This window comes from Pseudophryne corroboree, chromosome 10 (genome assembly GCF_028390025.1).
Source record: "Pseudophryne corroboree isolate aPseCor3 chromosome 10, aPseCor3.hap2, whole genome shotgun sequence".
Lineage (NCBI taxonomy): Eukaryota > Metazoa > Chordata > Amphibia > Anura > Myobatrachidae > Pseudophryne > Pseudophryne corroboree.
In genome coordinates, this window is record NC_086453.1 from 58,421,895 (window position 1) to 58,447,031 (window position 25,137).

General features: G+C 41.4%; 1 protein-coding gene and 1 long non-coding RNA gene across 2 annotated transcripts; one reads left to right on the plus strand and one right to left on the minus strand.

The window, feature by feature from the left end:
• Positions 1 to 11,514: 11,514 nt before the first annotated feature.
• On the plus strand, positions 11,515 to 24,230 carry LOC134967008 (G1/S-specific cyclin-D1-like). The gene is made up of 5 exons (XM_063944006.1): positions 11,515 to 11,800; positions 14,250 to 14,465; positions 15,686 to 15,845; positions 22,306 to 22,454; positions 23,288 to 24,230. Exons 1-5 carry the CDS (start codon positions 11,603 to 11,605, stop codon positions 23,435 to 23,437), a joined length of 873 nt encoding a protein of 290 aa, XP_063800076.1. The 5' UTR covers positions 11,515 to 11,602; the 3' UTR covers positions 23,438 to 24,230.
• LOC134967009 (uncharacterized) lies at positions 18,328 to 19,835 on the minus strand. The gene is made up of 4 exons (XR_010188766.1): positions 19,806 to 19,835; positions 19,563 to 19,659; positions 19,089 to 19,152; positions 18,328 to 18,542 (listed from the first exon to the last, which is right to left on the minus strand). It is a non-coding gene; the product is annotated as an uncharacterized LOC134967009 (long non-coding RNA).
• Positions 24,231 to 25,137: the final 907 nt, after the last annotated feature.

Below are 25,137 nucleotides of genomic sequence, written 5' to 3' on the forward strand. Positions count from 1 at the left end.
TGATATCAGTGTGACCTGTGTATAGTGATCAGTGTGTATCAGGTGTGTTATATCAGTGTGACCTGTGTATAGTGATCAGTGTGTATCAGGTGTGTGATATCGGTGTGACCTGTGTATAGTGATCAGTGTGTATCAGGTGTGTGATATCGGTGTGACCTGTGTATAGTGATTAGTGTGTATCAGATGTGTGATATCGGTGTGACCTGTGTATAGTGATTAGTGTGTATCAGGTGTGTGATATCGGTGTGACCTGTGTATAGTGATTAGTGTGTATCAGGTGTGTGATATCGGTGTGACCTGTGTATAGTGATTAGTGTGTATCAGGTGTGTGATATCGGTGTAACCTGTGTATAGTGATCAGTGTGTATCAGGTGTGTGATATCGGTGTAACCTGTGTATAGTGATCAGTGTGTATCAGGTGTGTGATATCGGTGTGACCTGTGTATAGTGATCAGTGTGTATCAGGTGTGTGATATCGGTGTGACCTGTGTATAGTGATCAGTGTGTATCAGGTGTGTGATATCGGTGTGACCTGTGCATAGTGATCAGTGTGTATCAGGTGTGTGATATCGGTGTGACCTGTGTATAGTGATCAGTGTGTATCAGGTGTGTGATATCGGTGTGACCTGTGTATAGTGATCAGTGTGTATCAGGTGTGTGATATCGGTGTGACCTGTGTATAGTGATTAGTGTGTATCAGGTGTGTGATATCAGTGTGACCGGTGTATAGTGATTAGTGTGTATCAGGTGTGTGATATCGGTGTGACCTGTGTATAGTGATTAGTGTGTATCAGGTGTGTGATATCGGTGTGACCTGTGTATAGTGATTAGTGTGTATCAGGTGTGTGATATCGGTGTGACCTGTGTATAGTGATCAGTGTGTATCAGGTGTGTGATATCGGTGTGACCTGTGTATAGTGATCAGTGTGTATCAGGTGTGTGATATCGGTGTGACCTGTGCATAATGATCAGTGTGTATCAGGTGTGTGATATCGGTGTGACCTGTGTATAGTGATCAGTGTGTATCAGGTGTGTGATATCGGTGTGACCTGTGTATAGTGATCAGTGTGTATCAGGTGTGTGATATCGGTGTGACCTGTGTATAGTGATTAGTGTGTATCAGGTGTGTGATATCGGTGTGACCTGTGTATAGTGATTAGTGTGTATCAGGTGTGTGATATCGGTGTGACCTGTGTATAGTGATCAGTGTGTATCAGGTGTGTGATATCGGTGTGACCTGTGTATAGTGATCAGTGTGTATCAGGTGTGTGATATCGGTGTGACCTGTGCATAGTGATCAGTGTGTATCAGGTGTGTGATATCGGTGTGACCTGTGTATAGTGATCAGTGTGTATCAGGTGTGTGATATCGGTGTGACCTGTGTATAGTGATCAGTGTGTATCAGGTGTGTGATATCGGTGTGACCTGTGTATAGTGATTAGTGTGTATCAGGTGTGTGATATCGGTGTGACCTGTGTATAGTGATTAGTGTGTATCAGGTGTGTGATATCAGTGTGACCTGTGTATAGTGATCAGTGTGTATCAGGTGTGTGATATCAGTGTGACCTGTGTATAGTGATCAGTGTGTATCAGGTGTGTGATATCAGTGTGACCTGTGCATAGTGATCAGTGTGTATCAGGTGTGTGATATCAGTGTGACCTGTGCATAGTGATCAGTGTGTATCAGGTGTGTGATATCAGTGTGACCTGTGTATAGTGATCAGTGTGTATCAGGTGTGTGATATCAGTGTGACCTGTGCATAGTGATCAGTGTGTATCAGGTGTGTGATATCAGTGTGACCTGTGTATAGTGATCAGTGTGTATCAGGTGTGTGATATCAGTGTGACCTGTGCATAGTGATCAGTGTGTATCAGGTGTATCACATCGGTGTGACCTGTGTATAGTGAAGAGTGTGTATCAGGTGTGTGATATCAGTGTGACCTGTGTATAGTGATCAGTGTGTATCAGGTGTGTGATATCAGTGTGACCGGTGTATAGTGATCAGTGTGTATCAGGTGTGTGATATCAGTGTGACCTGTGTATAGTGATCAGTGTGTATCAGGTGTGTGATATCAGTGTGACCTGTGTATAGTGATCAGTGTGTATCAGGTGGGTGATATCGGTGTGACCTGTGCATAGTGATCAGTGTGTATCAGGTGTGTGATATCAGTGTGACCTGTGTATAGTGATCAGTGTGTATCAGGTGTGTGATATCAGTGTGACCTGTGTATAGTGATCAGTGTGTATCAGGTGTGTGATATCAGTGTGACCTGTGTATAGTGATCAGTGTGTATCAGGTGGGTGATATCGGTGTGACCTGTGCATAGTGATCAGTGTGTATCAGGTGTGTGATATCGGTGTGACCTGTGTATAGTGATCAGTGTGTATCAGGTGTGTGATATCAGTGTGACCTGTGTATAGTGATCAGTGTGTATCAGGTGTGTGATATCGGTGTGACCTGTGTATAGTGATCAGTGTGTATCAGGTGTGTGATATCAGTGTGACCTGTGTATAGTGATCAGTGTGTATCAGGTGTGTGATATCAGTGTGACCTGTGTATAGTGATCAGTGTGTATCAGGTGTGTGATATCAGTGTGACCTGTGTATAGTGATCAGTGTGTATCAGGTGTATCACATCGGTGTGACCTGTGTATAGTGAAGAGTGTGTATCAGGTGTGTCACGTCTGTGTGACCTGTGTATAGTGATTAGTGTGTATCAGGTGCAAGTTGCACGTAGGCCTGAAAGTGAACGCTTCTCATGATCTACAGTTGGCTGCGCCAGAGCCAACATTAGTCAGACACATCTTGGCCATTTCTTGTAAAATGGCTGTTTCAGGGGGTTAACTTGTTGGTAAATGGACGTACTTATTTTGTGGGAGTGTCGTGGGCATGTGTCCAGAGCTACTTACGAATCAGTCATGCGCTAGTCTGTACTGGTCATCTGGCCCATCCACACAGAAGCGGGGCTGGCTGGGCCTCATGGCTCTCTGCTCGGCTGCCCTTTTGCCCAGCCTCCCTCTGTTCCACCCCCAGTCAGTACACAAATAGGGGTGGTCTTCAGTATGCCGGCTGTCGGGGATCCTGGCGCACAGTATACCGGCGCCGGCATACCGACACTTATTCTCCCTCATGGGGGTCCACGACCCCCCTGGAAGGAGAATAAAATAGCGTGGCACGCGTAGCGCGCCACCGTGCCCGCAGCGTGGCGAGCGCAGCGAGCCCGCATGGGGCTCATTTGCGCTCGCCACACTGTCAGTATGCCGGCGGTCGGGCTCCCGGCGCCGGTATGCTGGTCGTCGGGAGCCCGATCGCCGGCATACCATACTACACCCCACAAATGGATGGGTGGGAATACAAACTATTTACCGGCAGCCGGGATGCCGGCTTTCAAGATAATGACAGCGGCATCCTGCCCGTCAGTATGCTCTGATTGGCTAACGCCGCCGGAGACCGGACACACGCAGCGCTGCTAGTGCTGGCAGCGGCGGTGAGGGGAGGGAGAGACGCTGCGCTCTCCTCCCCTCACATTTCGGCGTGACCGGGGTGAGTGGGGCATGATGCCCTGGCCGCCGTCGGTGCCCCTCTCTCCTGGGCCTGCCAAGGCGCCCAGGGCACGTGCCCCACCCTAGTTACGCCTCTGGTCGTGGATGCCCACAGAGGGTGAATAGCCTGTGTAGTCAGGATTTTGGCATCGGCCTTGTGACCGCAGGGATCCCGACAGGCAGTCTCGTTATTGCCTCCCAATGGGGGCGGGCCGTGAGCCCAGGCATCCATGACTCATGGCACACCCCCATGAATTGTGGCCACACCCCCTTGTAGTGCGAGCATGCTGAGTGATGTGCCAGAGCTACTTCACGGTCCCAGTCCATCCCTGGTCATACATATGCCAAGGCAGAGCCGGCCCTAACCAATATGATGCCCTAGGCAAGATTTTGGCTGGTGCCCCCTAGCACCACCACTGGTTCCGCCTCTGACCTTGCACCTCTTTCCCAGCACCATCACCCCTCACCCATAGCAGTCCTTATTTTGGTGTTTGTATCCCCTATATTTTAAATAGGAACAGTTCGCACATTTAGCGCACAGCCCAAAAAGGGGTGTGTTTTTGCTGGCAAGGGGCATGGCCACACAATAGTACCCCCAATTCCAATTATGCCACACAGTACAGCAAATTTATTCACATTTGATCATGCAATAGTGTCCATAATTCATATTACATCCCACAGTCCACAGTAGTATTACTTTACCTTTTAAACATTACTCCTCACAGTAGAGCCCCTTATTCACAACACATCACACTGAATTACTCCTTATTCACATTGCACCGCACCCTATTGCTCTTTAGTCATATTAGACGACACAGTAGTGCCCTTTCTATACGTGACGCCACATAGTAGAGCACCTTATACACATAATGCCACACATTAGTAATGCATTTATACACATAATTCCACACAGTAATGCCCCTTACACATTATTAATGTCCTTATAAACATAATGCACCTTACACATTATGACAACCTTTATTAATGCCCTTTTACACATAATGTCCCTTACATATATGCAGCACATTATTAATGCCCTCATACACATAATGACACACATACAGTAGTACCCTGTTACACATATGCCGCACATTATTAATGCCCTTATACACATAATGACACACATAGTGCCCCCTACACATATGCTGCACATTATTAGTGCCCCTATACACATAATGACACACATACAGTAGTACCCTGTTACACATATGCCGCACATTATTAATGCCCTTATACACATAATGACACACATAGTGCCCCTTACACATATGTTGCACATTATTAATGCATTTTTACATGACACACATAATGCTCCTTACACATATTCTGAACACTACTGCACAACCAACCCACTCACATGCACACAGCACTCACACTTCCACTAACACTGTGACCTCTGCCTCTGCTTGGATACAGATGTGTCCTCATAAATCTTGCATCAATGCTAACGTCGGGCACCTTTTTTATGAAAATGCATCTTATTTGCATTGCTATGTGGCTAGGATGCACAAGCAGCTTCTGCTGATTAAAATGATATGCGGCATGCCTATATTCTGTGTGTGACTGTGGCTGTATCTGCATATGAAATGCTACACACAGAATATAGGCATGCTGCATATCATTTTAATCAGCAGAAGCTGCTTGTGCCCCTAGGCATATCAAATGCCCTAGGCAATTGCCTAGTTTGCCTATGCCTATGGCCGGCTCTGTGCCAAGGGAATGTTGGTTTCAGATGAAATATACCACACTTAGCATGGGCTAGTGTCAGTGCCAATACGAATGAGGACAGTGCGATATGCATGCGTTAAGATGTACATATAGTCACATAGGCATTCCATTCTGAAATCAATCTGCATTCCGAATGTTGGGGTTGCACAGCTGGTGTGTGATGCATCTCCTGCATCATTCCTTCACAATATACTTGCTGACCTTTGGGTTGCCCCCTCCAGGGTCATGCGAATCACCGGTACCGCCCACTTTACTCAGGATATTTGCGGCCACGACCAGCTTGAACACTCTTCCAGGGAAATGAATGCTGGCACTTAGTGTTTGATGAGTCCAAACAAGTTGAATGAAGGGGACAATCCATTCTCTGTGCCGACCAGAGATAAATTTTAGGGGAAAAAACGATGGAGAGCTGGCAATGTGCTAAATACTGCACACATGAAAACATGCACTGTCGTATTTATAATGGGTGCAGTGTGTGCGGTGCACGCGGGCCCCCCTGGTTCAGGGTGGCTCCCAGGGTTCAGGGGGGCCCACACCGGACCCCCTGCACCCATTTTTATCAATACTTACCCTCCGGAGTGCCGCGTCGGCAGCAGCAATGCTGCAGAAATCACCAGTAAAATGGCGCGTTGGTTTTTTTTCCAGTGAGGTAATCACTGAGAAAATAGCAGCTGTGCCATTTTCCTAGAGACCTGTGCATGCACACTAGACTATGGGACAGAGCTAGGGTTCCCTAGTGACCCTAGTGCCCAGAGTCTACATTCCTGCCGGCTAGAGAGGAGGGAGCCCACATGGAGCCTGCACACGAGCCTCCTCATCTCTTGATGCGCCCCAGAAAACATGTGATTATAACAGAGAAATCAAAATCATCATACGTATTATTTTATGTAGACATTACAGTCAGTTTGTACGTATACTTTTCGGAGCAGATTCAATTAGCTGCAGACCTGCGAAGTAAGTCTCTGGGGCAATTCCATAACTCCGGGCCCTTAACCCAGAATCTACGGGGTAACGTGTGTTAGCAGGAATTTGCATAAAATAATTGAATAGCTCTGGGCAGGGGTGAATTCAGGGGCAGGCCACCCCTAGGCACATTGTCGGTCACCCCCCATGATGTCACTGCCTCCTTCATGTTGGAGTATCCCGACTGCCAAAACAGAACCAACCTCACCCCCCCCCACCACCGCCACAATTTATTAACCATTGTCCCCTCCTTCCTCACAAAATAAAAAAATAAGTCATAAAGTCAAAACCAAAAAAAATAATCACTTGCCTCATCTAACCTTTGGCCTAGCAGGGTTCTCCTGCAATAAGGCATGCTGTGCCCCCCCCCCCCCCACACGCACACCTTCCCCGCTCCCTTCCCCAGCAAGTGTCACCCCTAGGCACGTGCCTTATGTGCCTAGAGGGAAATCCACGACTGGCTGTGGGAATTAAACATGGCGCTTTAGCCGTGCGGTACACACAGCGGCTAATTGAATCTGTTCTTTCATGTATTTTAAATGAATTACCACATGTAATATAGTTATTCCATGTCTGAAAGATGAAATGTGAGGAGGTTGCATTTATTTAACTTTTTCCCTATTTAACCACATCACTAATCCACAGAATATATCTGAGGTCAACAGATGGTTGTGTTGAATACTGATGATGGGAAAATTGTCACCCATCACTAAGAGCTCTATTTGTACAGTATATAAATGGTTCCCAAGCTGGGTACGTGGCACCCTGAGACTAAATCATTTTATTTATGGTGCAAGACAAGAGCTGGAGCCACCAATTATAAAATACGTTGACAAACACTAGAACAACCCTGTCCACCACCATGTAACTGAACCTAAAGATGACAAGTACTGTAAGCACTATTCACTTATAATAAATGTCAGAATTTCTCAATAAGACACTTTTTGCCCAGGTGTGCCATGAAATAATGCGGATATTTGAGTCCGCAATGAACTAAGAAAGTTTGGGAACCACTACAGCAGTGATTTTCAACCTTTTTTTTACGCGCAACACACCGAACAAATTTTTTAAATTGCCAAGGCACACCTTCCTTTCCCCCCAAATAAAAAACCCAAAAAACACACATGGGCCCTCACAGTAAAATTGTTTTGTTATTTTTCTCCTGGGGGGAACAATAGGATTAATGTGGGGAGAAATGTGATTGATTTATGTGGGGAGCAACATGATTTATGTGTGAGCAACATGATTTATGTGGGGAGCAACATGATTTATGTGGGGAGCAACATGATTTATGTGGGGAGCAACATGATTTATGTGTGAGCAACATGATTTATGTGGGGAGCAACATGATTTATGTGGGGAGCAACATGATTTATGTGGGGAGCAATAGGATTTATGTAGGGAGCAACATGATTTATGTGGAGAGCATTGTGATTTTTTTTTCTGTGTATGCCAATGTATGTATGCATTATTAGCCCCTTCCTGTCCCCTTTCCTCCTCCCTGTACCTCAGTGGCGGGGGTTCATAGTGGAGTGCTGCAAATACTGAGCAGCGGGCGGTCATGCAGGTGTGGATGTGGGTGAGCAACGAAAGCTGTGTATGCAGGCGGGAACTGGAAGATATGTATGCAGGCAGGTGGGATGGCTGGGTGGTGAGACGTGGCGGCCGTGACCTATGATATCACACCGCCGCGTCTTCAAGGCATACGTCACAGCTGGGGCACAACTGATCCTCTAAGAAGAGCCCGGGCCAACGGTTCACTCTGAAGGTGCAGGAAGCTGCTCTGGCTCCGCGGAACACCTTGCAACTGGTCGCGGCACACACTGGTTGAAAAAGCCTGCACTACAGTATGACAGAGTCACATTTGCAGAGCTCCCGTGGATTGCAAATAGTGACTAACGTATCTTCTGGATTCCTGTCCTCAGAGGATTCTTAAAAACATGTTCCCCACCTGACCCAAAATATAGTTATTGATGTCCCAGGTCCATAAAGCTACAATTCCTATGCAAGCCAATAGTTTGACACTGGTTAGGGATGTGCTGACCTATAACAACTGCTGTGGAACAACAGCTGAACTACAGGTCTACTTAGTTACACCGTCACATGCCCAGCTCACTTTAGTTTTCTAGTTGCGGACGCTTTCGTATGACACCACATGGCCGCAATGCTGTGACAGTGCGCAGTGGAACGGCAAGGACTTCAATACTTGCTTTATCCTAGAACATGCAGGAGGGACGTAGGGTTGGTGAAAGCTCCGACATACGTGGCAGAGAGCTAATTGGATTTTCTTTCTCCCTCAGCATTGGGAGCACATGGCTTAGCTTCGATACAATGTTTTCTGTAAAGCCCTGCCCCCTTTCATGATTGGACTGACATGGCCAAGTACCGCCTCCAGCTGCCTCCACTGATTGTAGTCGATGGTGTAACCCATCTGTGGTTTCCCGTCTATGTTTTCTGCCAATCAATGTAAACCTGCAATGGCACAATCGATGAGAGACCAGTCAATGGCCATCCCTATCCAGAGGGTCAGACTGGCCCACAGGTGTACAAGGCCCCATCCCCTTCTCTAGGGGGTCAGTAACTTAGTGGAGCAGGATCATGGATGAACTTGGGTGCTTGGTTCGTTTCTATAGAAACTACACGAAGATTAGCCATGGTACTAGTCAAAGGGGCAGATGTATTAACCTAGAGAAGGGATAAAGAAGTGATAAAGCAGTGATAAGCGCAAGGTGATAACGCACCAGCCAGTCATTACGGATTTGAAAAATTACAGGAGCTGATTGGCTGGTGCGTTATCACATTGCACTTATCACTGCTTTATCCCTTCTTTATCAATTCTCCAGGCTTAATACATCTGCCCCAATGATTCCTATGGCGACATGCATTTGTCATGACCACTCCCTTTGGGGCAGATGTATAAAGCCTGGAGAAGGTGATAATGCACCAGCCAGTCAGCTCCTGTCATTTTTCAAATCCGTAATGATTGGCTGGTGCGTTATCACCTTGCGCTTATCACTGGTTTATCATTTCTTTATCCCTTCTCAAGGTTAATACATCTGTTCCTTATATAATCAATGCAGGGGAATGGCACTGATGATAACATTTGAATTTATATACTGTATCTGTGATTACTTTTTCCCCCCAAGAATAAAACAGCTACATAATAGGCCCTACACACATGCCGATTTGTTTGAAAGATATGAACGATCTCGTTCATAAATGAACGAGAACTCGTTCATATCTTTCAGTGTGGAGGCTCCAGCGATGAACGATGCGCGGCCCCGCGCTCGTTCATCGCTGGTCCCCCGTCGGCTGTGCATGCAGGCCAATATGGACGATCTCGTCCATATTGGCCTGCACTTCAATGGAGCCGCGTGACGGGAGGAGTGAAGAAACTTCACTCCCCCCGTCACTGCCCCCCCGCCGCCGGGTCGCTCGTCGGCCGTATCCGCCGTCGGGCAACTCGGCGGCGGTTAGTCCGGTGTGTAGGGCCCTTAATAGGGGTAAGGTGCAATCAGGGAGATTGCTGGTCTCTTCAGGGAGTCAGGGAGATTGCTGCTTTTTCAGGGAGTCTCCCGGACAATCAGAGAGACATGGCAAGTATTACCCAGATTATAGGTTAGGCATTAGTGATGTGAAAGTGAAGGCTTTAGGTGTAGAGAAACCTCTAGGAGTGTAAGGGAGCTATAGATCAGATGACTCATCCATCACAAAAAAACAAAAACAAAATAATTTAAAATGAACGTGTATACTAAGAAATAAAAAGCTGTCTATTTCTTAGTATACAAAATGTAAAAATTAGCCTGGACAGGAAGGGAACTTGCTACAGCAGTGGCTCCCATACTAGGTGTCGTGGCACCATGGGGTGCCACGGGTTGTGGTCCAGAACCAAATCAAATTATTTATTGGCAATGCGATAGGAAAAACCAGTGCTGGCGGCTGCCAATCATAGATTATGTGGACAAATGGAAACACAACCCTGCCCCACACCACACACCTGACCCTACGTGGCCATATCTTCAAAAGGATATTAATACATTAGAAAAGGATATTAATACATTAGAAACTGTATTAATACATTAGAAACTGTACAAAGGAGGGCAACTAAAATGGTGCATGGCCTACATCACAAAACATACCCAGAAAGACTAAGAAATCTCAATATGTATAGTTTGGAGCAGAGAAGAGAAAGGGGGGACATGATAGAAACTTTCAAATATATGAAGGGTTTTAACAAAGTCCAGGAGGGAAACATTCTCCAAATGAAGAGAAGCAATAGGACACGAGGACATGCACTGAGACTGGAGGGGGGGAGGTTCAGGGGAAATTTGCGGAAAAATTATTTCACAGAAAGGGTAGTGGACAAGTGGAATAGCCTCCCATCAGAGGTGGTAGAGGCTAAGACAGTAGAGCAATTTAAACATGCATGGGATAGACATAAGGATATCCTTACAAAGAAATAAGGAACAAATAAGGTTAGTGATAAAAAAAAAATAATATATAAAAAAAAAAAAGGGGCAGACTAGATGGGCCAAGTGGTTCTTATCTGCCGACAAATTCTATGTTTCTATGTTTCTATGTGACAGGTTACACAATTTACTTAATTTAGTAATTATTTTCTGAATTTCTCAATAAGAAACGTTTGGCCCAGGGGTGCCATAAACAAATATGCTGATACTCTAGTCTAGGGTGCTGTGATTCAATAAAGTCTGAGAATGTAACCCAAATATATGAGAGAACCAACAATACAAGAAAACAGTGCAACACTTAGGGGAATGGGTGGCAATCTGTCCAAATCCTGCTGTTGTAGAACTACAAGTCCCACCACACCATGCTGCCGCAACACTTCAATTTCATCACCAGGGCAGGATATGCTTGTACATGTAGTTCCCCAACAGCTAGAGAGGAATAAACTCCCAAAGACTTTTAAGGGCAGAAGTTTGGATTATCCCAGAGACTGGTCAGCCTGTATCTTTATATATAAAATTCTATACCATTTACCAAATAATAACATGGTTTGCCCTTTAGCCTATGTTTAAATGACATCGTGAATTTGCACATAACCCTTTTATTTGGTCCTGTACAAGATACACATTCCATCTGGTTTTACCATTTGAGAAGTATCTGGACAGACAAGACAATAAGCAAAAGACAGAAGCACCATCTGAGTCCCTCTGAGATTCGTCCACAATCTGCACTTGTGATTGGCAGCCCAGAAAAGGGGGACAGCAGGAGTGGGCGGGGCTGGCTGAACTCCCTCACTATATCAGGCTGGAGTTTAAATGGACAAGCTGAAAAAGTTTAAAGGGACTTCCCTCCCATTGTATAGGGGCTTCAGCTGCCAGCCAGAACACACACACTGACCAGTATGGAGGGCGTCTTACTGTGCTGGGAAGCCCAGAGAGAGCTTAGGGCACTGGCTGATCCTGTCCTGCTGCAGAGCCAGGTCCTGGAGAGGCTGCTGGCAGCCCAGGAGAGGTACATCCCATCCCCAACATACTTCCAGAGTGTGCAGAAAGAGATCCACCCATATATGAGGAAAATGCTGACAAGCTGGATGCTGGAGGTAAGACATTGGGACCTTAGGTGAATAATCCTTATTGACTGTTATAGACTAGGTCATTGTATTGTCTTGCATTCTTTAACCCTTTCCTCACTTTAATACGAATGGGATAAGGAGGATGCAGCACTCCAGTTACTATTACTTTCATAAACTCCTGCTGTTAGATATTTATTTGTATTCTTACATTTTTCTCCGTATTGTGTTTTGTGCTTTTTCTTTTATTTCTTCTCCTTTAAAACTTTTTAGCACTCACATTTAATAATTTCTATAGAAAAAGCCAAATTCTATAAAAGCCAATCAAACATTTGTTTTCATTCTTTGGTTTGCACTACTGCATGTTGCTGATGAGATCTGACTGCTTCTTATTGGTTGGTCCTTTGCACTCTATTATTAAATGTCCTTTACTGTTATAGTATAATAAGTCTTTTTATTCTGGTAGACAGGTACTCTCTCTGTCTCTCTTTACATGCCATGTTACCTTGTTGTTATCTACAGTAGTGTCAGATATTATACAGGTTAGTACATATCCCCCAATGAATACATTGGGGGGAATTCAAATGTTTGAAAAGTCGGTTGGGTGTCTGTTTTTTCCCGGTCTATTAGAAAAATAGACACCCAACTGACTTTTCAAACATTTGAATTCCCCCCATTATGTTTGTTTCTGAGAGCCCAATGTGTTATGTGTAAAAAAAGACACATCCCTGTAAATGTAGGATTTTTTGTACTCACAATTCAGATTTACCCAATCCTAATCCCACGCATTTCTCAGACACAAGGAATATATAGATCTATAACACGTTTCCATTTTTGTAGAACACACAGTTTAGAGACCAGTATACTCTAACAACAGACTATACAGACAGGAAAAAGTAATTTGGTTCTCCAGCTGCCAGTGTATGCTGGTACTTGTAGTTCCTACATCATACATAGATTAACTTGAAAGTTGTGACGTTCCATCTATCTGCAGTTTTTATTTAATGCAAACAAAAGTTCTACCTCATTAATTCGCTGTCACTGAGGCACGAAACCAGCTATATCTATTAGGGTTGTATAGAGGGGTGTAATAATATTTATTTTTCTAAGAATACTGAAAGCATAGGGCAGTGATGGGGAACCTTTGGCACTCCAGCTGTTGTTGAACTACACATCACAGCATGCCCTGCTACAATTTTGCTATTTGGCCATGCTAAAGCTGCAGCAGGGCATGCTTGGATGTGTAGTTCAACAACAGCTGGAGTGCCAAAGGTTCCCCATCACTGGCCTAGGGGGTACATTACATTCACTAAAGCGCCTAAATATTAAAAGTAGTGGTATTGCCTCTAGCCACGAACCAATCAGATTTTTGCTATCATTTCTCTATTGCATTCTAGAATCTAATTGGTTGCTACCACCACTGGTCTGTTTTAAAAGTTTTAGTAAGTCTACCCTTAAGATCTACAATTTTGTATGATCTGAATATCCAGCTTCTCTCCGGCAGATAGTCTCCATAACTTTATTCCTTACTACAGTATACGTCATCGTCTCTCAAATGTCCATCTGCGGCACTTTATATATTTCCTGCTTGGATAGTAAGCTTACACACATATACCTTCTATATTGCTGTATACGCTGCTCTATGTAATCCATTATTATGTAGTGCTATAGAATATGCCGGTGCCGCATAAAGTGTAAGAATATTATGCAGAGACCAAACATAACTGCTACCGTATATAGTGGTCAGTTCAGTGACATGCGATATAAGATCGCATGCTGCGTCGCAATCACCCGTACGTAGAGTAGCCATTGCCGGTGCCACACCTCTTCCCTACGGCACATGGGATCCGGTCTAAGTCGACAGTAACTAGGTCGACAATGTCTAGGTCGACCACTATTGGTCGACAGCAACTAGGTCGACAGGGTCTTTAGGTCGACATGTGCTAGGTCGACAGGTCAAAAGGTCGACATGAGTTTTTCACAATTTTTTTTTTAACCTTTTCATACTTAACGATCCACGATTGGAACGGTAATCTGTGCCGAGCGAAGCGGTAGCGGAGCGAAGGCACCATGCCCAAAGCATGGCGAGCGAAGCGGTGCACTAATTGGGGTTCCCGGTCACTCTACGAAGAAAACGACACCAAAATAACATAAAAAACTCATGTCGACCTTTTGACTTGTCGACCTAGAACATGTCGACCTAAAGACCATGTCGACCTAGACACCCTGTCGACCTAGTTACTGTCGACCAATAGTGATCGACCTAGACATTGTCGACCTAGTTACTGTCGACCTTCAATACCACACCCACGGCACATTGCATGCATCAAGTCCATGGCCCATACAATGGATCTGCCCTATAGAATGACGGCTGTGTATTGACTAGATGTAATCGATAAGTAAACTGCATTCCTGCCTGTTCCCTTTTATTTGCTCCCAACAATTATTTTAGAATTAAAAAATGACCCTTTGGTGACAGGTATGTGAAGATCAGCGGTGTGAAGAGGAGGTCTTCCCTTTGGCTGTCAACTGCCTGGACAGGTTCCTGTCTGTGGTTCCTGTAGAGAAGCGGCGGCTTCAGCTTTTGGGTGCAACGTGTCTTCTGCTGGCCTCAAAACTCAAGGAATCCAGTCCAGTGTCCACTGAAAGCCTGTGCATGTATTCCGACTACTCCTTCACCGGCCGGGAGCTGCAGGTATGTGCTGATTCCAGACCACTGACTGGCCAATGTCATGTGACAATCTGACCTAGTAATATAGGATGCTGATTAGTGTCCCTCACATCTGCACTGAGACTATCACTAGACTCACTTGTCTTCACAGAAGCTATATATATATATATATATATCAGTGACGTGCGGTGGGTGAGGCAGAGCCTTTCCTGTCATACTAACGTTTGCACCAGATTTTTTCCTGTATAAAGTATATCAAAAATACAAAGAATATGTTTGAAATATCTTTGCATTATTCTAATCAGTTTTATAGCCAAAAATCTGGAGTAAAAAGTCTATGGCAGGGGAGGCAGTGCCACACCTGGGTAACTTCTCCGCACATCTCTGATCAAAACTCACCAAAAATTCCAGGAGTTTATACTGCTGCACCTGTGTATAATGCCCACATGTATATACTGCTGCACCTGTGTATAATGCCCACATGTACGCTTTGGCTCATATATTGCATGTAAATCTGGCTCTGGTGCTAGGCAGTGCCTCCTGAGCTATTTAGCTCACCGCACGTCTTATCTATCTATCTATCTATCTATCTATCTATCTATCTCAGGGCAGGGTTGTACTTTTTCTGTTGCACACAATCCAGAACGGCTTGTTTCCACAGCAGTACATGATGCACAGAGCAGAGCTGGACTGTGACATATCCAAGGCCAATAAATATATGCAACTCTGCTAAGATCGTATATATTATTCATATAGAACACTTTGGTGAAGAAGCATAGAAGAAAGTCAGAAAGATAAAGCTATAGTTAAATTGTGGGGACACTTAGAAGCCAGTAAGTAAAAGCTGCCTGAAGGTGGAACACTTGATCTGATATACTCAAGGGGCAATTTTGTTTCTTCATAAAATGATATTGATGTGAAATAAGGCAGGGTCTACTTAGACATGTATTTACAAAATGCAGGAGAACTACTGGTTATCTATATTGGGTAACATTTATGCATACCCCAAGCCCCCCCTGTGTTTGGTCCATCCTATTAAATTGTTTGCTTCATGGGTGCTGCTAAGAGGGTTTGGGTACAAAGTGCTAACACAGGGTCTTCCAAAAAGATGTAGCCACATCCCCAACATGGTGTGGTCACACCCATCTTTGGTTGGGGTGAGGCTACACCCCCTAGTGGCAGCACTGGTTTGCTCTGATAGCTGGTTTGCTCTGAGGTTTATTGTGTCTCCATTTGTCTTCTAGTCTATGGAGTTACTGGTGTTAAACCAGTTACACTGGAACATGGAGGCAGTGACGCCGCGAGACTTTCTTCCCCATTTCCTGGCGCTGCTGAATCTGCCGGCAGAAAAGGTGCATCAGGTCAGGAAGCACGCAGACACCTTCATTGCACTGTGCACTACAGGTGAGTCACCTGCGACCATCAGGGTGTGATCTTAGCGGCCCTCCCTGTCCTCTGCCGGCCTTTCATGCTAATACAGTACACTTGTATCTTACACACAGCGAGTGCAGTCATTTCATAGACCCAGCCTATTAATTCAGTAAGAGCTTGTGCCATCACTGAGGCACAGGTGCTCTGTACCTCATACCTCGGTGATGTCAGTGACTGCTGTAGATGACCCACCCACTTGAGTTTCAAGCTGAATTACTGCTTCAAAAAATCTTATTGTAACTGTAGGAGACTTTTGTTTAGACAGATTAGTAATATTTAGACGTGATTGGCTGATAAAAAGATATTAAAATGTTATGGGTAAATTGCATGTTAGTGTGTGTGTGTGTGTGTGTGTGTGTGTGTGTGTGTGTGTGTGTGTGTGTGTGTGTGTGTGTGTGTGTATATATATATATATATATATGAAACGAGTGAACAAACCGCGCCAATATGCGATCTCCAATCAACACTAGTAGTTAGACCAAAATTTTTTTTTTAAATTAGGTAAGATCAATAAATAAATATATATATATACAACTATATAATCTCCCTTGAAGGACACTCCCTTGAGTATAATAGGGCGTCTGCTAAACCTTAAGAAAAAAGCATTGGTAAAGTGCTTTATGGGTAATGTAAATAGAACGGTGGATAAGGTATTTCGAAGCGACCAATGATGTCACATAAAATTTGGGAGACCGTAAATATAAAAATATTTTGACAATTTATTACTAAGTACACCAGTAAAAAACAGTAACGCTACTAAAATCACAGATAAAAGATGTTTTAAAATCTTTAGAGCAGGCTAAAAATACAGAAAATTCATCCCTAAAATGATGTTAAAAAATGGGCGACATAAACTGCATAAAATGATGGTAAAGACAAGATAAAAAAGAGAACCATAAAACTGCTTAACTTGAGAAGATGGGTTAAGTCTGGTAACACCAGACTTAACCCATCTTCTCAAGTTAAGCAGTTTTACGGTATATATATATATATATATATATATATATATATATATATATATATATACATCCAATTCAGTCGGCACTCAATGAACTCAATGTCCAGCTTCCCCTGGTGCCTGAATCCTTAATCACACAAATGTCCAAAGGCGGAAATAAACGGCACTCACAGGGTATATCATGTAAAAAAACTGGTATATTGATGTGACGTTTCGGAGCACCAGCCCCTTCTTCCAGACAACACCAGAATGAACACATAAATGTAACTTACCCCATTAAATACCTCCGCTGCCCGTCCACGCCATGCTCGCCTCCCAGACGCGCCCAGAGCCGCAGGTCCGCCTCTGGTGACTCACTTCCGGGTACGGTCTTCCGGGCGTTGTCATAGTAACAACGCTGCTTGCTCTCCACAGCCCGGAGATCACCATGGCAACCCGGCCACAGGACGGCCTGCAGGGATAGGGGAGAATAGTGTGACTTAGCAACACACCCACAGATATACAAAAATGAAAAAACATACATAAACCAAATGTGTATATACATAACTAGAGACACAATATGGATAACTACAAAATAACAGCAGTATCTAGTGCACAATCATATAGATTTATATTTAAATATCACATGATACTATTCCAGCTAATTTTCTCATTAAGCCCATAGGGCACCATGGTATTAAGTCTGAAGATCCATCGTGACTCAGCCAGAAGTAATGCCTTACCACGGTCACCCCCCCCCCGAAGGGATTCTGGTATATGATCTATGATAAAATATCTAAGATCAGATAATCGGTGACCTTTAATTTTAAAGTGGCGCGCCACTGGCTGGTCAATGGATCTCCCCGCTATAGATAGATCAATACTGGAACGGTGGAGGGCCATCCGGTCCCTGAATTTGCGTATTGTTTGTCCCACGTAGTTACTTAAAAAATCTTTTCTTAAGGATACGACTAGTTTTATTAAACTGTTACTGGACATTGGACAGGTACAGGAAGGTACTTTGATGTGCTGCTTAGATGTTTGCAACTGATATAGAAGAAGTCTGAGAGAAACCTTCTGCTATATCAGTTAAGACTCTCAATACTATATTCTCTACATCCTTGCAGCTTATTTGCACATGCAATCTGCACTTTATCTGTGAACTATATGTGGAATATAATGTGTATCCACTTTTTCTAAAAACTAGTCATTTTAGAGAACGACATTTTATGTAAAGGATTTTTATTCATTTAAGTACTTATTTTTGTATTTTATCTTATTCCTAGTTTTGTGAAATAAATTTATATATTGTTTATACATACATCTTTTATATATATTTATTATTAAATTCAGCCATATATAAACACCTCAGGTCGCTAAGAACCCCTATCCGGTATTCATATATATATATATATATATATATATGGAATAGGAAAAGGATCTTGTGGGAGCCAATCAGCCTTCAAGATAACAATATTAAAAAATAATTTTTTATTTATACACAAACAAAAGGTCTTTATAACCTAAAAGTTTGTCCTAGGTACAAATATCTAAAAGTTCAATAAAACAATTAAACAATCTTATACATAGTTGTGAGGAATTTACAGTCAGGTGATCAGTCAGAACTTGTAGGAGACGTGCATCCAATCAGGTGCTTGTATTATAGCTTTGTTAGCTCAATAGTGTAAACCCAACGCGTTTCGTCCGTTAGGACTTCATCAGGGGTTGATAATCTAAACAGTTACAGAGGGAAATAAGTCACAATCTTCATGGCCAACTTTTTTTGAACAATAAACTCAAATAGTTATAACGAGTATTCTAATGAAATCAAGTATGGGTGAACATACATACCAGCTTTCATGATAAAATGATTTACCACTGATTAAGACAGAATTAAATTCTTAATGTTACATCCAATCGCAAGATCTTTTCAAATGATTTGGTATCTGAAACATTACCGTTATACTAATTAATATACATTATACATATATATATATATATATATATATATATATATATATATATATACACATATACATACATTCCATAGGAAGGGGAAAGAGTCAGAAGAGAAGAACTTTTTGACTGTTCTCAAATTTGTATGTAATATATAGAGTAAAACATCAATACTAATACTCCAATTCAATTAGAAGGGGTAATACATTAATAGAGATCTCAAGAGGGAAAAAAACAATCCGACGTTATTGGAAACTTATTATGACAGTACTAGATATAAGATCCAAAAAAACATATAAAAGATATAATATAGCGGTACATACCTAAATAGACTTCATCAAAAAAGAAAAAGTACAATTATGTAGAAGTCTGAAGTAGTATTTATCCCTAAAAAGAATAAGGATAAAACTGTATTTCTTATATAGCTCTTACTTAACTCATTAATAATTCATATTATACATCGTTGTGGCTTTTTTATAGGCCGTTTAAACAAAGAAAAAGAGGCCAACAACATCACTCAGAGGAAACTTATAGATCTAAAAGTACAACTTAATCACTTTAGTATAGGAGACCATGCTGATATCAATTGATTAATTAAACTCTTCAGTTCTATAAGGAATCCTTTAGACAATTTACTAAATTACTAATTTATTATCAAAGGGATGGAAATTAAATCGGTGTGGAGCCGTACCCAATTAAAGATCTAATTCACAACCTTTTAACAGAGAAATGGACCGAGCTTATAATATTATTAACATGTGACTTTCTAATTTGAGCCTAATTAGTCTAGTTCTTACCTAATCAAGGAGAGTGGAATCCTACAATCCAACTCTGCTCCAAAAAATCACCACAATAGGAGTCTTTAGAATTTCCAATCCTGAACCGCACTGATCCCTACAGTTAAGGAATCAGTGATTGAAGGTTATATATTTAATAACCCGTATATGCAATTAAGTTAACAATTTCCTTAATTAGCTGGGAGATCATAAGAACTTCCATAGCCAAATTACAACTAGTATTTAATCTTAAGAAGAACTTACTTTTTCACTGGAACTGGCATAACCTCACAGGATCACAACTACAAATGAGGGACAGTACAAGGCCTCTTTTATACCTCCCCTAACCTTACATCACTTCCTGTCAATTTAATGGAAACTACTAACCTTATAACAAATGGATATCTGGTTTAACACTTGTCATATTGCTAATATTATCTTATGTGCATTTTATTAATAATTTGAATGACTCCAAATTTGTGAGAATGAGAATGACCCTGGAACGCGCTTTGCGTTCCATTTGCGGCACCGCGTGCGTGTCACGGCCGCTTACTTCCGGTTCCGGCGGAAGTACGTCTGTATGCGTGTCACCGCCTATGTTGCGTGTCACGGACCCGCACTTCCGGTTACGGCTATACACAGTGAACCGCTGATAGATCCTTAGTTATTAAACTATAGGAAATAACTAATTTAACATCAGAAATTTACATAAATACTGATCTAATTAACTAAAGTGAATAAACGATATGATAAATTAAATTAAAACATAATAATGTGAACCATTGAAATTAGCATATCACTAATTATTATTTTTAATTAATATATATTATACTTTAAAGAAATAAATAAAATAAAAAAATAAAAAAATTAAATAAAAAATAATGGATGCTGACTCAATTAAACATATACTTATGAGTGATAATTTTTAATTTTTAATTATTTATTATTATTATTGAGTGAACACAATAATCCATATTATCAAATATTAGTGTGTAAGTGAATTTATGAGCCAAAACAAAATGAAAAACAGCTCATAATCAATTTAGTGATTACACATATAAAAATATATAAATAAAATAATTGATAAAGAAATTCATTACCTATATATTAATGTGATTAATTTTTATAGGTGTAGTATATATAGTACTAGCTCCCAATAGCATTTTTGATATTTCATAATGGACTGAATACACGGCATAAATTGTATATAATTGGAATTTTTCTTACTAATTTCCAAAAATAAAAAACAAACAAAAAACTAGTCAAACTAACATCAACATGGTTTCCCATTTACAATTTGCTATTCAATCCATATGGTTACCCCATTATATCCTGCATAGTGTATTATCATGCTTAATTAATATAGACAATACTAAACCATCCATTTATATAATATAGGGCTCCCAAACTATCGTTCCTCATAATGATCAAATCATCTCAAAATTTTTTTGTTTCTTATTATAGACTTAGTGTAACTAGGATATTTACAAAAATGAGATCCCTAGTCGGGTAAAACTAATTGTATGTAAAGCTGGGCCCTCTCTGGTTCTTATACTATTTTAAGAGAAATTATCCTTGCGGGAAAAAGAAATAGAAATATCAGTCTGGCCTTATCAGTTTGTACTTAAACTACTACAGGAAAGACACAATATCAATTTCCTCATTGAGGCCACCAGGAGTCAAGGTGTTTAATGAATAAATCCAAAAAGTCTCCTGTTTAGATAAGGTTAGATCTCTACTTTTCCCTCTAGGATCCAATGGTATATGTTCAAGAATAGTAAAAGAAAAATTATCCTTAGTTACAACTGAATTATGTTTTTCAGTAAAGTGTCTGGGGAGGCTATGAGAAGTCACTTTGTTTTTCACATTCCTCATATGCTCCTGTATTCTGATTTTTATCATTCTCTTAGTTTTGCCTATATATGATAGGCCACAGCAGCAAGTGATTCTATAAATGACGTAATCTGTGTTACAGTTCGCTAGATGTCCCAATTTGTACCATTTTCCTGTATCCATTTTAATGTTAATGGATTTCCGTTCCATAAATTTACAACAAATGCACCTTGAACAAGGATAGCAACCCTTTGTAGGTATGATGGAATCGGGGCCACTTTTATGTTGAACCTGATCAGGCAATCTGCTGGGTGCTATCATACTTTTCAAATTGGTAGATTTCTGAAAAACCAATTTCGTTTTTTTTGGGAGAGTGGGACCCAAAATAGGGTCTTTCAAGAGTAAGCCCCAATGGCGCTCTAAAATTTTTCTGATGGAATAGTTCTCACGATTGAATTGTGTAATGAAAGGTCTTATTCGTTGTTGTACTGGTTCGTTCTTTTTCTTAGGGATTAACATCTTTTCTCTTTCCTGCAGGGATGCTTTTATTTTGGCTTCAGAGATCATGTCCGGGGCATAACCCCTTTCCTCAAATCTCTTTTGTATGACTTCTGCCTGTTTCCAATAGTCTTCGATTTTAGTACAATTCCGTCTTATACGGAGAAATTGAGCGTACGGAACATTATTTTTCCATGCTGGAAGGTGACAACTTGTTTGCGGAATGTAGCTATTGGCATCTACTTCTTTGAAAAATGTTTTTGTCTTGATTTTCTCTCCTACTGTTCCTATTAAAGTAAGATCTAGATAATCAATTTTTGTTAGATCGGTTTGGTAGGTGAACTTTAAGTATATTATTATTATAAATCAACAACTGTATGTGTTTGCCTTTGCTTCGTGCTTGTAATAACCAACATCTCATCTTCCTCTACAGACAGTACTTTTATTGCACTACCCCCTTCTATGGTGGCTGCGGCTAGTATTGCAGCTGCTGTGACTGGGCTGCGACCTGAGAATTTGGGGATGCCCTACTCCAGTGTGGCAACAACAAAGTATCTTGCACAAGCCATCCGTTGTGACCCGGTAAGAACGAAGGCTTTCACACCTCATTTCAATACCCCTGTGTACAGCGTTGAGTCTGAGCGAGGCCTGCCATGATGCTAGTTATCTCTGCTCTGTCTCTCCCCCCCCAATAATACGTACTGTATACTGCAAGTTCCAAGAACGCAATAAATGGTTGGTTAATGGTTATGTCATTGGTTCCCAGGTTTGATACAGCTCCCCCTTTGTCTCCCAACATCTGTCAGTCCAAGTTTAGACTGGCCCACAGGAGAAATCCCCGGTAGGCCCCACCTCCTCACCTAGGGGTTAGGTTCCATACCATGCATTCAAGTTATACATTGTTAGTCTACTACCAAAGGGTCATGAAGCAGGACCATAGGTGAACTTTGATGCTTGGATTGTTTCTGTGGAAACTACACCAGGATTAGCTCTTCTGCCAATCAAAGTGGGTAGTTCTGACACAGTCCTGCTCCCAGGCAAAGCCCCTCTTGGTTGGCCAAGCCTCTCTGTTGTGTATTCCCTGGTTGGGCTTTTCATGTCCCAGTCAGACACTTTATCAGCCCCATTCCTTTCATAAATCTGAACTTGTTCAATTAATGTGGGCAGAGACCATGTGTCTTGCATTAGGCAAGTGGAATATCAGATTCGGCTAAGATGGGATGGGTAAGAATGAAGGGTGATATGGACCAGTTTACTTGCTAGAATTTGTTTGGTAGTGACTGGATGTGTTATGATTTGTCTCTGGCAGCATACAAACATTGCGATTTTCCTTCACTTCATATTTCGAAATGTAAATGTATGGGCTTATTTATCCCTTTAAGCCCACTGTAACCTGTTTTTACCACCTATTTTAGAACATACTGAGAATGTGTCAAGAGCAGATTGAAGTGTCTTTGGAATCCAGCCTTCAACAAGCTCAGAGAGACAGGACCCACGACTTCAAGGCTGTTGAGGAGGTTGAGCGATCTAGCACTCCTACTGATGTTCTGGACTTTGATTTGTAAACTCTACTCACGAGCGCCGTTGTCACCGTACATCACTGGAGAGCTGTACTTTGTGTGACCAGGGACAGGTTCTGTCGTTCCCTTGAACACAAGACCTTTTATAATTGCTGTGCAAAATATTTCAAATTTACCCAAAATTGTTAAAGGGACCAATGACGTATTTGTAAATCATAGACTGTAGAGTTCCCACTCCCGTTCCTGAAGGATGCATTATTCCATATTTACATTCCTTAACTTGGAGCTTAAACTAAAACGGATAAGGAACTTATGTTATTTCTCCATGTAATCTGTATCCATTCATATGGACAGTACCTTATTTCATACGCTCACATGAAAACAATATTATTTCATAACTGTTAGTACTTTGTTCTACCTGTGTTTTTAATTACGTTTGTGTGATTATGTAAACATGTATTTATTGATCCTACTCGGATACGTAGCAACTGGTGCTGGCATCCACAGAAATATGGCAGCATCCACTAAGCAACTCTTAACTTTCTGTTTAACCAGTGGGGGGGAGTTTACCCGCTTAGGCACATCAACGTATTGTTTTGAGATTACGTTAATTTTTTTTTCTAAATAATAAAATTAAAATTTTTGCTATTAAAAACAAAAAAACAAATAGCTGATGAAAGAGCTTACTGTGTGCAACTAAGTAGTGTACAGAGCACTTTCTGGATGCACACTCACTGATGGCTAATTACAGAGTGCTTCAATACTCACCAAACTAATGATTTCCTAAGTTTATAAATAGTTTTTACTGGGGAGAATTGAACAAAAATAAAAAAACCAACAGGAACAATTTTTTTTTTTTTTTTTAACGTTGTTAATTTATTTTATTTAATATTTATTTATTAGCATACATGTTTTATTTAATTTGTTTGATAGTCATTTTGATATTTTGCTTTATTTAAACTGTTTATTTTTTTGTGAAAGCTGCACTACACATGGCGATATACGATTTTTGCATATTACGGGGAATTCTGAATGTCCGGTTTATGCAAAATACAACTATGGTAGGGAAAAAAAAAACCAAACGCCTCAAGCCATGATCTATTTGTACGTGAGAAGATACTATAACGTCTCTGTATGCTTTGTTATGTTTATTTAATGGTCATATTTTGTGTTTTATTTAAACCATTAATTTAGCAATAATATATTTATGTTCTTTTTACACATGACCTGTATTTATTTTGGTTTGTTGGGTAATTGTAACATGAAAACATTCATAAGAAAGGAAATACGTAATATATTTGCACTTTATGGGAGGAATAATTCTCTTACATTGTTAAGAATGTGTGAAACTGTGTTGTAAATAAAGTTGGACATGTTATGTTGAATTATTTTTAATAAAACATGTCAGCAAAGGCTATAATGCTTGGTGTAACAGTATTTCTGACTTTAGGTTTACCATGCCTAAAATCTACTAGAATACATTTACAAAAAAACCCTGCAGGAACAAACATTTTCCCCCTGTCACTACATGTGACAAGCTAACTGAGCAGCTGATTTCACTTTTCTTCTGTTCAGGTCTTTGGAACTATGGTTACAATGTTGTACGAGGAGTCTCTCTTTTTTTTTTTTTTCCCTTGCATTATAGTGTTCATTCTAGCACCCTGCACCTTTCAAAATCCGTGCAGTTGCTCTTTCCTGCCTGGGTTGTCGCTCTTTGCTGTGGTGCTTCTCAGCACACTCTGATC

Excerpts from the sequence above, each read along its gene's own strand:
- LOC134967008 (XM_063944006.1), top strand. The coding sequence starts at position 11,603 with ATGGAGGGCGTCTTACTGTGCTGGGAAGCCCAGAGAGAGCTTAGGGCA. Across the intron at positions 11,801-14,249 it reads TGACAAGCTGGATGCTGGAG|GTATGTGAAGATCAGCGGTG; the intron begins GTAAGACATTGG and ends CTTTGGTGACAG. Across the intron at positions 14,466-15,685 it reads TCACCGGCCGGGAGCTGCAG|TCTATGGAGTTACTGGTGTT; the intron begins GTATGTGCTGAT and ends TTTGTCTTCTAG.